This window comes from Hippopotamus amphibius, chromosome 2, assembly GCF_030028045.1.
Source record: "Hippopotamus amphibius kiboko isolate mHipAmp2 chromosome 2, mHipAmp2.hap2, whole genome shotgun sequence".
NCBI lineage: Eukaryota > Metazoa > Chordata > Mammalia > Artiodactyla > Hippopotamidae > Hippopotamus > Hippopotamus amphibius.
The window spans coordinates 85,697,068-85,711,273 of NC_080187.1; the positions used below are offsets into that span (position 1 = coordinate 85,697,068).

Genomic DNA, 14,206 nt, shown 5'->3' on the forward strand with positions numbered 1-14,206 from the left:
TTTCATTGTTATAGCAGCTAGGGTTTCCTTACCTAATACATGTTATAGCAGCTAAAGTTTCCTACACCTACTACATGTATGTGTATAGTATTGTTGTGATGAGCAATGTATACATTCATTTTATTTCACTGTATTTTTTATTTTGATAAGAACACTTAACATGAGTGCATACATGCATTTAAAAAGCAATACCAGGACTTCCTAGGTGGCGCAGTGGTTGAGAATCCACCTGCCAATGCAGAAGACATGGGTTCGATCCCTGCTCCGGGAAGATCCCACATGCCGAGCAGCAACTAAGCCGTGCACCACAACTATTGAGCCTGTGCTCTAGAGCCCGTGAGCCACAACTATTGAGCTCATGTGCTGCAACACCTGAAGCCCACATGCCTAGAGCCCAGCTCCTCAACAAGAGAATCCACTGTGATGAGGAGCCCATTCACCACAATGAAGAGTAGCCCCCGCTCACCACAACCGGAGAAAGCCTATGTGCAGCAACGAAGACCCAGCGCAGCCAATAAATATTAAAAAATAAATAAGTAAAATAAAATAAAAACCAATACCAAGTTCAGAGCAGTTTTTTTCACTGTGTATTTTCACAAAACACTTCATTAATCCTTTTTTCAATAATTCTAGGCACTGAGCTAAATGTGATCTATACAGAGGAAAGCCATGCAGTCTCTGGCCTCAAGCTTACAATATACTGAGATGGCAGACATATAATAAAAATATAAATAAGTGTATCATTACACATTGCAAGTGCCTGAAGTAAACTGGGCATTATGAGAGAATAACAGCAGAGATCTAATGTAGACTGGGGCAGGGGGAGTTGGAGGACAGGTTCTTGTACAGTAGTGATATCTAAGCTGGAAAACAGATGCATAAGCTGAAACTAATTAGTTAAAAATAAAGAAATAGCCCTCCAGCAAAGAGAACAACTTGTGCAAAGACCCTAAAGCAGGAACAAGTTTGATGCCCTTGAGGAACTGAAAGGAAGCCAGTGGAGCTGGACGGGAGTGAATAAGTGGAAGTGGGGTGGAGGAGGGGAGGGGAGAGGAGAGAAGGGGAGATTAGCAGATGAATCATGCCAGGCCTTGAAGACCAGGAAGGACTGGCAATCCTAGTCTAAAGCATACGTTCTCAAGGGGGCGATAATGCCCCTGAAGGGATGAAAAATTGGTTCTTGGGAGTAGGAGAGGAAAGGACTTAGATTATACAATGGTTTGAGGCTCTTCAAAGAGCACATGTAAACAGATCTGCTTGCCATACTCCTAGATCTTTAGAGGAAAAATAATGTGCTAGCCATATATTGTAATCTATCTCAGAAAATGTCAAAACAAAATACAAGAATCCACTGTCTCTGCTGATTCAGTTGAACATGCAGGAGACGGGGGGGAATATCGCTCAGGTTTTGCTGTAACGAATGTCAGAAGATTCCCAAGGTAAGCCTATTAGTCCAGTGTTTAAATAACTGTTTCCTGTCCCTCCCAAGTAATAAACTAGAAGTCTGAAGAGGAAGGTGCTGCCTCTCTTTTGTACAGAAAAAGCAGCACACATAAAACAAAATGGAATACCACTGTTCACAGCAGCATCATTCACAATGGCCAAAATGTGGAAGCAACCCAAGTGTCCATCGACAGTTGTACAGGTAAACAAAATATCATAAATATATACAATGGAATATTATTCAGCCTTAAAAAGGAAGGCAAGTCTGACGCAAGGTACAACATGGATAAACCCTGCGGATATTATGCTAGGAGAAATAAAACAATCACAAAAGACAAATACCATATGATCCCACTTACATGAGGTAAGGAAAGTGGTCAGATTCACAGAGACAGAGAGCAGTATGGTTATTGCTGGGATGGGGGAATGAGGAGTTATTACTTAATAGGTAAAGAGTTTCAGTTTTGCAAGGTGAAAGTTTTAGAGAGTGGTTACTTAACGATGTAAATGTATTCAACACAACTAGCCTGAACATTTAAAAGTAATTCAGGTGGGAAATTTTGTTATGTATATTTTACAGTTATCTTTTTTCTTAAATTTGAGAAGTCAAAGTTAATTCTAAGTGGTTTCACAGCAATGTCAAAGAACCTCTGTTCACATATATACACGCAATCAGAAAACTTAAAGATCTAGGTCACCGCTTGAAGGTCCAAAAGTTTAGAAAAGCTAATGAGGTTGAAACAAAAGCAAGAAAAGAATATTCTGGATTCATGATAATGTTAGGTTACACTTTCAACTGTCTTGAATTTGATTCAGCCAATAAAATGTGAGCAGAAGCAGTATTTCTCCCTGAGTGGAAGCGTTTGACAGTCAGCACAAGGCAGAGCAGCCTTCCCTCTTCCCTGCCCTGGCAGCTTTGGAAACATGAGGGATGAGATGGAGCAAAGATGCACCATCAGTGCAAACAGTGGGCCATGCCCTCCTGACCACCCACACCAGATACGTGGCCTGATAGAGAAACAGACCTTGGGTGTGTTAAGTCACTATCATTTGGGGGTTGTTTGTTACCACAGCATCATCTAGCCCATCCTAATATAGAGCTTAAAACCAAAAACAATGGAGTATGGGAATTTGAATTTCAGCTTCATCAACAGATACTCTATAACGGTAAAAGGCCTTATTTTCACTGCCACTGATTTCTGGAAGGAAATTCACAACGCTCATTCTTCATAAAATGTACAAGATATAAGCAGTAAAGAAAAGGTCTTTCCTCCACATGGAGGACTATATCATAGACCGTGCACGACTCAGAGGAGAGCGTGTGTTCTGTTTGCCTACTTTGTGGTAGCGATGCGGGAACATCCTAAATAATAGGCCCATGAAATATTTCCTTCCTCCCCTCCAAGAACGTAGCAACAGTTGCTACATCACACTTGGGTAGAGAAGGTATTCAGCAGCACGTCCTCTCCCTTTCAACAAGTGTCAAGTTCCTGGATGCTCTGGACAGTTTTCTAAATAAGTATCTGTTAATCTTCCAGGGGCATGATGACTGGAGGAGAAAATACACAGAAGCCAGTTTGCAGCAGGTTATGGTGGGGGTGGGTGGGGGGGTGGGGGGGAGGGTAGAGGGTTTTCCCTTCCCTTCTTCCCCCAATCATTCCTCTGCTGCAGGCAGAGTGACTGGGAGCTGAAGCTATTCCCAAACATCTGAAAACCATTTATAAAAAAACAGAGGTTACTACAAATAAAGACACTTTAAGCTGGTGGTTCATATCTTCAGTTCATGATGTAACTAGACACTAAAATAATAGTGTATGCTCTGGTGGGAAAAATCACCGAACAGAGTTCTGAGACATGTGGTCCACTCCCATCTCTCCCACTAACAAACTGGGATGTCTCTCTCAACTTCCTAGGATCTTACTTCTCTCCTCTGTAAATAACACACATCAGACTACTGTTTCCCGATGTGTGGTCTTTGGTCCAACTGTGTTTGAGTCCTCTATGGGTATGTGGTGAGCGGTAAAGGGTATCTTTACCAAAGGCACACTCATAGGATACATCCTTTTCCTGTTGAATCAGAACCTCTGAGAATGAGGTCCACGAATTGGCATTTCAAAGTTTCTCAGCTTCTAATCCTAAACTCCTAATCCAATATCTTGTAATAACCTTTAATGGAAAAGTATCTGAAAAAGAATGTGTGTGTGTGTGTGTGTGTGTGTTTAACTGAGTCCCTTTGCTGTACACCTGAAACTAACACAACATTGTAAATCATTTATATTTCAACGTTTAAAAACAGTTTCTCAGCTTCTAGTTGCACAGCTGTAGTTTTCGGCGACCTCTGGAACTGTGCAGAAAACTAAAGTGACTTATGCACAATGAAGTTTCCAAACCAAAAGACTAAAGAATATCTAAGGCAGGCCCCTTCTGGCTTTATAATTCTATAGACATGAGCGCAGCTGAAAAGAAATACGTAGCTCGTGCACCACCCACTCCATCCCCTCCAAAAAAATGCTTAATTCTCTACATAGAGATCATCCTGGCGCAAAATAAAATATTAAGACTGATATGGTATTACGTACTCACCATTCAAAACTACTTCTCCATTCATTTCGCCTCATCTCCCTTCTTCACCACAAACAAGCCTGAACATCAATCACACCTCAGAGAATAAATTTTAATACTACATAGGATATTTTAAGGCCAGATCTTTACATCATATTAACTCCATGTTCTCTCATAAAACTGTTTCCAAATATGAATATCAAAATTTATAAAACGATAAACTATTTCTGTGCTGTATCCCTGAGCAAATAGGTTAGACTCTATTTAAGCAAGGAATGGAAAATACAGTTACTGAAAGACTGAAAACTAAAATATAAAAACAAGGTTGGAGAGAGTACCTATTATTATGTTTGGCAACTAGCAGGCAGTCAGCATGGATTCCCTTCCCTGAAAAAAGTCCAACTCTCTAGTTGAAGAGACTGTCAGTAAATTAAGAACTAGAACCTAGGTCTTAGGACCTCACATCTAGTGTCTTTTTTGTAATACTGATCAAAGTTTTACTTACACTGAGAAACAAAAATGTATGAGTCTCTGAAAAGTGTGAATAACCAGAATGAGCTTTAATGGGATTTGGAAATGGATCAAGACAGGAAAATAGAAATAATGAAAGAGAATAAATAGTGCTAACTTCCAGCTAAACATGGCAGGTTGAACACCAGTTTTTTCCATTCTCTCCCAAATGTCCGCTAAAATAACAGTAAATACATAAAAATGACAAGAGAACTGGAAAGGAGACAACAGCAAACAAAAGATGCCAATAAATGTTTGGAATATGGAAGCTGGTGGAGGAAGTGTAACTGACTCAACGGAATCGTGCCTACAGCAGGACAGACGGGAAGCAAGACTATTTGGCATGTAGAAGCTCAGAGAGGTTTCAGATGTGGAGGCACCTGGTGCTGCAAAAGCTGGCGGTGGACTTTCGGCTACAACTAGGAATGGTGGTTGAAAAATTATCAAAAGAAGACTCTGTTGAAAAGTAAAATTGAGAAAATCTTTCAGAAAGTATACCAAAAAGATAGCAATAAAGACAAAAGATTGTATGAGATAGAAGGTCAACCCAGGAGGCTTAATAACGCACTGAGAGGAGTTTCCAAAAAAAGCAAACACACAATGCTGGCAAGGAAACTATCAAAGACATATTAACATAAATATTCCCCAAACTGAACGATGCAGATCTACTGAAGGTCCATGAAGAACCTAGCACACTGAATTTAAATAATCCACATCGAGGCACAGCATCAGGAAACTGTGGTTCAGAGGTTGGCAAATTTTAGCCTGAGGTCCAAATATGGCCCACCGCCCATTTTTGTAAATAGTTTATTGGAACACAACCAGGTTCATTCATTTCTATATTGTCTATCACTGCTTTCCTGCTATAGCAGCAGAGTTCAGTAGTTGAGACAGAGATAGTACAGCCTACAAAGCCTAAAATATTTTCCCAAGAGAAATGAAACTTATGTCTACACAAAAACTTGCACGTGAATACTTATAGCAGCACTACTTATAATAGCCAAAAGGTGGAAACAACCCGAATGTCCATCCACAGAAAAATGGATAAACTGAATGTTGTATATACACTAGAAAAAAAAAAGAATAATAATACACTACTTGGCACATTGTAGCCACTACAATAGATTAATACTGACCATTGGGTCTTTAAAATATGATATAACATCATGAAAGAATGATGAAAGGAAGATGAGAAAGAAAATTAGGAAATCATATCATAATGACAGTTTAATAGAATATAATAAATCACATTAAAGTTATACTGTAATAACTACAGAAGTACTATCATATAAAAAATCACAAAGAATTAAAAATGGTTCTCCAATATTAATATAGTCAAAGGCAAAGTTGATTTTAGAGCATAGACTATCACCAGGGATAGATAAGATCATTTAATAATGATGAAGTGGTCACATTACCAAAGACATAATTCTAAATACTGTTACACCCAATAACAGAGCTTCAAAATAAATAAAGAAAACAATTGATAGAACTGCAAAGAGAAACAGATAATTCCACAGTGGTAGATGGAGACTAATACATCTCTCAACAATTGATAGAGTAACTGTATCAGTAAAGATATAGAATACTTTAATATTCTAAACCAACTTGACCTAATTGATGTTTATAGAATATTCCACCCAACAACAGCTAGATTAAGCAGGAAAATTTAGAAGACATGGATTTTTAGGAAGTTTAATTTTTTTCAAATACACATAGAACATTTGCCAAGACAGACTATATTCTGGGCCATAAAACAAATGTCAATTAACTGAAAGATTCAAATTATATAAAGTGTGTTCTCTGAATATACTGGAATTAAATTAAAAGTAAATAACCCAAAGATATCTGGAAAATCTCCAAATATTTAGAAAATAAACAACTCATTACCCACGGGTGAAAGAGGAACTCAAAAGGAAAAAGTATTTTGAAATGAAAAAACAATATAAACACATTTATGATATGACTAAAAGAGAACTGAAGAAAAAAATTTATCACTCAAAACCTATATTTAAAAACATAAAAAGGTCTCATCAATGACCTGAGCAGGCACCTTAAGAAACTAGATGGCTTCCTAGGTGCAGTGGTTAAGAACCTGCCTGCCAATGCAGGGGACACGAGTTCAATCCCTGGTCCAGGAAGATCCCACATGCTGCAGAGCAACTAAGCCCATGCGCCACAATTACTGAGCCCCTGTGCTGCAACTACTGAAGCCCACGTGCCTAGAGCCTGTGCTGCACAACAAGAGAAGCCACAGCAATGAGGAGCCCACACACCACAACAAAGAGTAGCCCCCATTCGCCACAACTAGAGAAAGCCCACCTGCAAGAAGCAACGAAGACCCAACACAGCCAATAAATAAGTAAATTTATAAAAAAAGAAAAGAAACTATAAAAATAAGAACTAATAAACAAAATAGTAGAAGAAGGAAAATAATAAAGATGAGAGAAGAAATAACTGAAATAGAAAACAAAACAATAGAGAAAAATCTATGAAATCAAAAGCTGATTCTTTGAGAAGATCTATAAAATTAAGCCACTAAGCAGACAAAGAATAAGTAAATAGCCAATATCAGGAATGAAAAAGGTGACATAACTACATGTTCTAATATTAAAAAGATAATAAGCGAGCATCATGAACTTCATGCCAATAAATTCAACAACTAAAATGAAACAGACAAATTCATGAAAGACACAAACCACCAAAGCTAATTCGAGATGAAATAGATAACCCAAATAGCCTTATATCTATTCAAGAATTCAAATTTGTAGTTAAAAACCTTCCCACTAAGCCAACTTCAGGTCTAGATGATTTCTCTGGTGAAGGAAACAGTTAAGGAAGAAATCATACACAATTTCTTCCAGGAAATTGAGAAGAAAGGAAATTTCCCATCTTAGTCCATGAAGCCAGCTTTACCCTGATACCAACACTAGACAATGCCACTGCAAGAAAATAAAAGTATAGACCAATACTCTTCATGGATGTAAATGCAAAAATTCTAATCAAAATTTAGTAAATCAAATCCAACAATATAGAAAAAGGATAATAGATTATCACCAAATCAAGTTTATCCAGGAGTACAAGATGGGCTTAACATTCAAAAAATCAGTCAATGTAATTCACTACATTAACAAACTAAAATGGAAAAAATCATATAATAATTAGATGCAGAAAAAACATTTGACAAAAATCCAACATCTATTTCTAATAAAATCTCTCAGTAAACAAAAAATAAAGAGAACCTCCTTAAACTGATAAAGAGCATTTACAAAAAGCCTACAACATCAAATTTAATGGTGACACATTCAATTATTGTTCCCTAAGACTGGGAACAAGCACAGGTATCTGTTCATACTACTTCTTTTCAACTGTGTTCTGGGGGTTTTAGTCAATGTTATTAAACAAGAAAAAGAAATAAAAGGCATCCAAATAGGGAGAGAAGAATTGTCTTTATTTGCATATGACATGATCATATATGTAGAAAATCTGACTGAATGTTGCAAAAAGCTACTATAACTACTAAGTGAGGTTGCATAAAATAAGAACAATATACAAAAATCAATTGTGTTTTTTATATACTAAGGAAAATCAGAAACAAAATTTTTTTAAAAAACAGTGCCATTTAAAACAGCATGAAAACTATGAAATACTTAATATAAATCTGACAGAAATATGTAAAACCTGTACACTAAAAACACACAAGTATTGCTTAGAAAAATTAAAAGAGACCTAAATACACAGAGAGGTATGTCACATTCAGGGATCATGAAACTCAATATTGTTAAGAGGCTACTTCTCTCAAAATAGACCTATAGATTAAAACACCCCCAATCACGTTCTCGCATATATATTTTTTTTTAAAAAGGTTGGCAACCTCATTCTAAAATGTATATAGGGTAGCCAAATCAACATCCTTGAAGATGAAGGACAAAGCTAGAGGAATCATAATTCCTGAGTTCAAAATTTATTGTGAAGCTACAATACTCAAGGCCATGTGATACTGGCATAGCAAAGGATACACAGTTCAGCAAAATAGACTAGAGAATCCAAAACAGACCCACATGTATGGACAGCTGAATTCTGACAAAGGTGCAAAGGCAATTAATTCAGTGGAGAAAGGACAGTCTTTTCAAAAAATCTTGCTTAAAGCAATTGAAAATCCATGGTCAAAAAATGAACTTTGACCCATGTCTTGCACCACATACAAAATTAACTCAAAATGGCCCATAGACTAAATGTAAAGCATAAAATTTCTAAGGGGAAAAACCTGTATGATCTTGAGTTAGGCAAATATTTCTTAAGAACAAGAGCAAAACCACAATTTACCAATAAATAGTAAATTCAGTTTCATCAAAATGTAAAACTTCTGCCTATCAATACACAATGTCAAGAAAAGGAAAAGACAAGCCATAGACTGGGAGAAAATATTTGCAAATGATACATCTAATAAAGGACTTACAGCCAGAATACGTATTCTCACAATAGGAAAACAACCCAAGGAGAAACAGGCAAAATATGTGAATAGACATTTTGCCAAAAAAGAGATAGATACATTCTAAATAAATCCATGAAAAAATGCTCTACCTCATCAATCATTAGGGAACTGCACATTAGAACCCAGAACGAGCTACTAGTACACAGATTTGCATGGCTAAAATAAAAGACTGACCTCAGCATGTGTTGGCAGATGAACTGGAACTCTCGTATACTGCTAGTAAGAATGTAAAATGGTGCAACCTTCTGAAAAACTGGCAGTTTCTTAAAAAGTTAAACATACATCTACCCTTGATTCAGCCATCCCACTTCTGAAATAAATAAAACTACATGTCCATACCAAGACTTATAAACAAATCATTATAGCAACTTTCTTTGTAAATAGCCAAAAACTAGAAACACACTGTCCATCAATAGGTGAATGCTGATGGACAACAATGTGTAATATTGCCATTCAATGTAACACTACTTGGGAACAAAAAGAAATTATTGGGAACGTGTTATCACATGGATAATCTCGAAATAATTATGCTGAGGGGGAAAAAAAAAGCCAGGCCAAAAAGAAAGGAGGAGGGAGGGGTACATACTCTATGATTCCATTTACATAAAATTCCAGAAAATTCAAATTACAGTGACAGAAAGTAGATCATTATTTGCATGGTGATTTATGGTGTGAGGAAGGGTGGCAGAAAGGGATTACCAAGGGTAATGAGGAAACTTTGGGTTGATGGTGTCACAGGTATAGACATATGTCAAAAGTTATCAAACTGTAGAGTTTAAATATGTACAATTTACTGTATGTCAAATATACCTCAAAATAATATAAAACAAACAAACAAGAAAAAAAGCTGCCTTTGGGCCATGGGATCTGACATTAGGAGAAAGGTCAGGAGAAAGGTCAGGAGAAAGAACAGGACAAGAAGTTGCTATATTTCTTTATAAGCCCTTAGGAGTATTTTTTTTAACCATGCAGAATTATTATCACAGTAAAAATTAAAGTAAAAAATAAAACAAGAGCAAGAACATTCAAGAGAATAACAAAAGAGACAAGAAAATCTTTCCTTCAGGGTCTTTAGTTGAAAATCAGGTGCCCACGAAAGCACAAATTCTTTCCAGCTATCCTGTTTTTTACCTCATTACCAAATTCCTAAAAAAAGGCAGGATTTAGAATACCATACATAGCAGATGAGAATACTCACCCTTAGTATTTGAATCAGCCATCACTGGTGCCACCATGAGAACATGAGTTGCCACTAAGTGATATTTTTAAGCAACAGTAATGGATTTGTGCTGATCTAGCCACAATCCTCTCCAGCAACCTTGTTTATTTTTACAGTGGATTGCTACAGATGGGTTGTAGAAATCATTAAGTAGTTGGTAACCTCTAGTGGTTAAAATTGTGAATTAGGTACTTCCTTACCTGGGAGCAATTTGGGCAATGGGATGAATTTGAGTTCAGCTGATGAAATGAAATTGATATCAGTAAAATAATCAGTTTCATAAGAACCTAAAGAGTGAACTACCTTCAAGTTGCACAGGGAAAGAAAAGAATCTTACAAGTTAGGAGAGTAACTCAGTCAGAACAAAAGGGAAGGGAAATAAGCCCTGAAAGCAGAAATTCAGTGAGAAGACTGGAGAAATGCTGAGATTTCCAGATAATTTGTATTTGCATTAAAATTGTTCTTTGGACTTCTGGAGAATATAGCTCAGGTGTAATTCAGCTTAGGGAGACAGAAGCTCTTAAAGATCCTCCTTTAACGATGAATCTGACTAACTCTGGTAGTCATGCCTTCATGTACTGAGTGCTCTGATGAAAAAATATTTTAAAGAATGTATAAATTCCAAAGTGTTCCAATTCTTTGGCACTGGCTATTGGTTTGATTTCTTCTTGATTTGATATTGAGTATCCTTGAGTTTCATGACTTTTTAATTCACTGATAAGGTATAACACCCATGTGGCTTAAAAAAAAGGGGGGGGGGTTAAATTGTGTTGCAAGATCAGCTGCTTCTGACCAACACCTGACTAAGTTATCTCTAAAGTGTATTGCATTCAACCAGAAGACAGAACCCATCTACCACTTTAAAATCTATGCTCTCCCTTCCCTGACAAGTTTAGTCAGGCTTCTCACATGTGGAGAGCAGCCCTGCCAGGTGAAACAAGAAAAAGTCATTTGGAATTAAACAATAAACCACTTCCAACACACACACAAGGCTCAAATCTGCTTTCATCATCTTCACCCAGGAGAAAGTTGGTTGAGAAGAGAAGCAAGGAAGAACAGGTATGTAACACTGGGAAAATCAGTTTGTCCTGAATGTCAAGAGGGCACTGAATGACTTGAAATAGGTCTAAACAAGCAGAGTGTTTAAAATATTTAAAAAACAGGCAGCACATTAAAGTATATTTAAAAAACAAAACAAAAAATCAACAAACACACAAGTCTAAGAAACTACATTATGCATCTTTGCACCTTCTTCAGCATCTTTGCTGGATTCAAATATTGCCAGATAGTTTACCAAAGTCTCAAGGATAAAATAGAATTTCTACCCTTATGATTATTTTAAAATGAGACACAAGGCATTCTGTCTTGATTTGGGTTAGAAGCAGACCTGCCTGGTGGTGTTGGAGCTGGCAGTAACCTTCAAGAACATAGGCCAACACCCTTACTTTACAGATGAGGAAATGGAAGGTTAAGGACCTTGACCAAAATGACACAGCTAGTTAGGGACAGAGCCAGGACTGGAAGCTGCATGTCAACACTCTCTCCCTAGCCTGTCTCTTAGGTCCTCTTTACTGTTCTCCCTTGAGTTTCCTTTTGGGCTCATGATTCTATAAGAACTGCAAGGCAGGTCATTTTTACAGAGTGGTTTTCAGCTCAACCGCAAAATGTTATCACCTGGGAGCTTTGTAAGTCCTGATGCCCCAGCCTCATCGTCATACCCCCAAAGATGCTGATGAAATCCAGCTGGGGTTGGGGCTTAGCCCAGGCAATGTCAAGAGTACCCATAGGCAATCCTAACATGCAGCCACCTCTGAGAAGCCCTGCCAATGGAGGGAAGCATATTGGGAATAAAATGGCTCATAATGAAGACAAGCTTTTGCTATGGTTTTTCAAGCTCCAATCTAAGCAGGTGTTCCCTGTTGAAAATTTCTACCACTCTTTAGGGTCGTCTCTGCCTGTCTGGTTCCACTGGGCTCTGGGCCCTTCTCAGCCCTCATTCTTGGTCCTCACTCAGCCTCTAAAAGTGCACCACTGCAATCAAAAGGACCATTAAAATAGAGATCTGAAAACAAGTTTCAAAAACATCAAGTAAAAGCGAGGGAAGGAAATCCCCCAATTTGGACAAGTCTCTATAAGCAAAACAGAGGAAAGGGAGGCTATCTGGCGATAATTCCGGCCAAGAGTATTTGGGCATTTTCCCAGAATTACCCAAGTAATCTGTGAAAAGCAAATCTATGTATGCTAAATTACGTACAAACTGCCTAAATCATGAGTTTTAGTCAAAAGTTACCTGACTCTGAAAATCGTGAAAGCCAAAGATGCCTCATGCAACACAGGTTTGACTGACACCCGCCCACCCCACCCCCTTCCCTAAGCAGCTCTCTCCAGGCTCTGTAATAAACCACAGCCAAAATGACTGTGAATTAGACACCCTACTGGAACCCTTCTGCTCTGTCTCCGGGCCTCGGCCCACCTTCTCAGAAGAACTCCCCAATTCCTACACCCGACCTGCCTCTGGAGAAAACCCTACGAGCATCCGGATAGGGCGTGGTGAGGGTGAGTTCTGGTGCCAGAACCACCTTTTCTCCATTGCAAAGCATCAGGCAGCCCACCTGGTCTAGCATCTGCACACCTTACAACGCTCTGCCCCCGAGTCTCCCAGACGCGGGTGGCCCCAAGGTGAAGGTGTCACAAGTTCACTGGGACCAGGGAAGGATAGAAGTGAGGAGGAGTGTCCCAGCGCCCGAGTCTTCCCGGAGCTGCCCCAGCCTCCGCCGGGAAAGTGAGAAGAGACTCCCCGAAGGACTGTCCGGAAGGGGTGCGGGGTCGCGGGCTCCCTGGGAGAAGACCGCACCCCGGCTCAGGCGCCACCTCCTCCTCTTGACCCTCCCCAGCTGGAGGCAGGACCAGGGCGTGGGCGGGAAGCCTGGACGTGGCCCCAGGAGGCTCGGCAGAGGCTCAGCGCAGGTCTTATCCCGCCAGTTCGGGGCTCGCCGCGAGGGGCCGCCTTAGCCCCAACCCCGCGCCACCTGTCCCAGCTCGGGTGGCAGCGCAACCCTAGGACAGTCCGCGGCTGGAGAGAGCGCGCCCCAAGCAACAGCACTTCCCGCGGTAGCACAGCCTAGAAGAAAGGTCCCAGGAGGGGGAGGGACGCAAGACGCGCACACTGCCCTACCTGTCCGGCGACACAGAGCAGGCACCAGGTGCCACCGAGGATGCTGGCCAGGAGCCCCGAGCACCGGGGCGCAGCCAGCCGGGCCATGGTCCCCCAGCGGGGAGGGAGGGGAGTCCCGGACGAGACCCCACCCTGCAAGCGGTAACCGCCTCCCGCGCGGGTTGCGGGGCTAGGCGGCGGCGGGCGGACTCAGGATGTGCGCCTGCGGGGCAGGGCTGCGCTGGGGCCGCCGCGCGTGCTCTGAGCCGCCCTGCGGCCGCGGAGCCGGCGGCTTTGAATGGGGGCGCGTGCGCTGGGGGTGGGGGCGTTATTTGTGAATGTGCTGCTTGTCTTGGCTCGGGATGGTTCGCGCTCCCCCCCCCCCACCCCCAGCACCCCCTCCTGCTCCCGCTCCTCCCCTCCCGTGTCAGCCCAGCGAAGGCGGGGAGTGCAGACACCCAGCCGCCCTGGCAGCTCCGCGGTGCGCGTTTGGGGAAACCAGAGCGGGGCTGGGAGCTGACTTCTATTTATTTATCCTTTTTAACGGGGAGGTGGGGGAGGTTCTTGTGTGGCACACCTTGCTGCTCACGTTTGGAATGCCACCCTGCCTGCCCCGGGAGAGTGTGGGATGAGAAGGGGAAGCTCTCCAGGATGCTGGCGCTTTCCCCGGAACAAGTACCCAGGGCCATTCCCTGTCCGCTTTCCCTGGAGCTCGGCGCGCTGCAACCGCCCCCCTCCAGGGAGTGGGGAAGAGTTCGTGCGTGTGCAGAGAGGCAAGTTTCTTGAGTTTCTTAATGTCAAAACGCCACACAATGGTTTAGTA

General features: G+C 40.7%; 1 protein-coding gene across 7 annotated transcripts in view; it reads right to left on the reverse strand.

Moving 5' to 3' along the window:
* ADAMTSL1 (ADAMTS like 1) overlaps positions 1-13,870 on the reverse strand; it is a 953,154-nt gene extending 939,284 nt beyond the window's left edge. For all 7 annotated transcript variants that reach the window (XR_009051238.1, XR_009051237.1, XM_057720944.1 and 4 more), the window contains exon 1: positions 13,405-13,870. Coding sequence is in view for 5 of the 7 variants with exons in the window: in XM_057720944.1 (XP_057576927.1) it covers positions 13,405-13,491 (87 nt within the window). In the remaining 2 variants the exon portion in view is untranslated. The remainder of the gene's footprint in view (positions 1-13,404) is intronic.
* Positions 13,871-14,206: the final 336 nt, after the last annotated feature.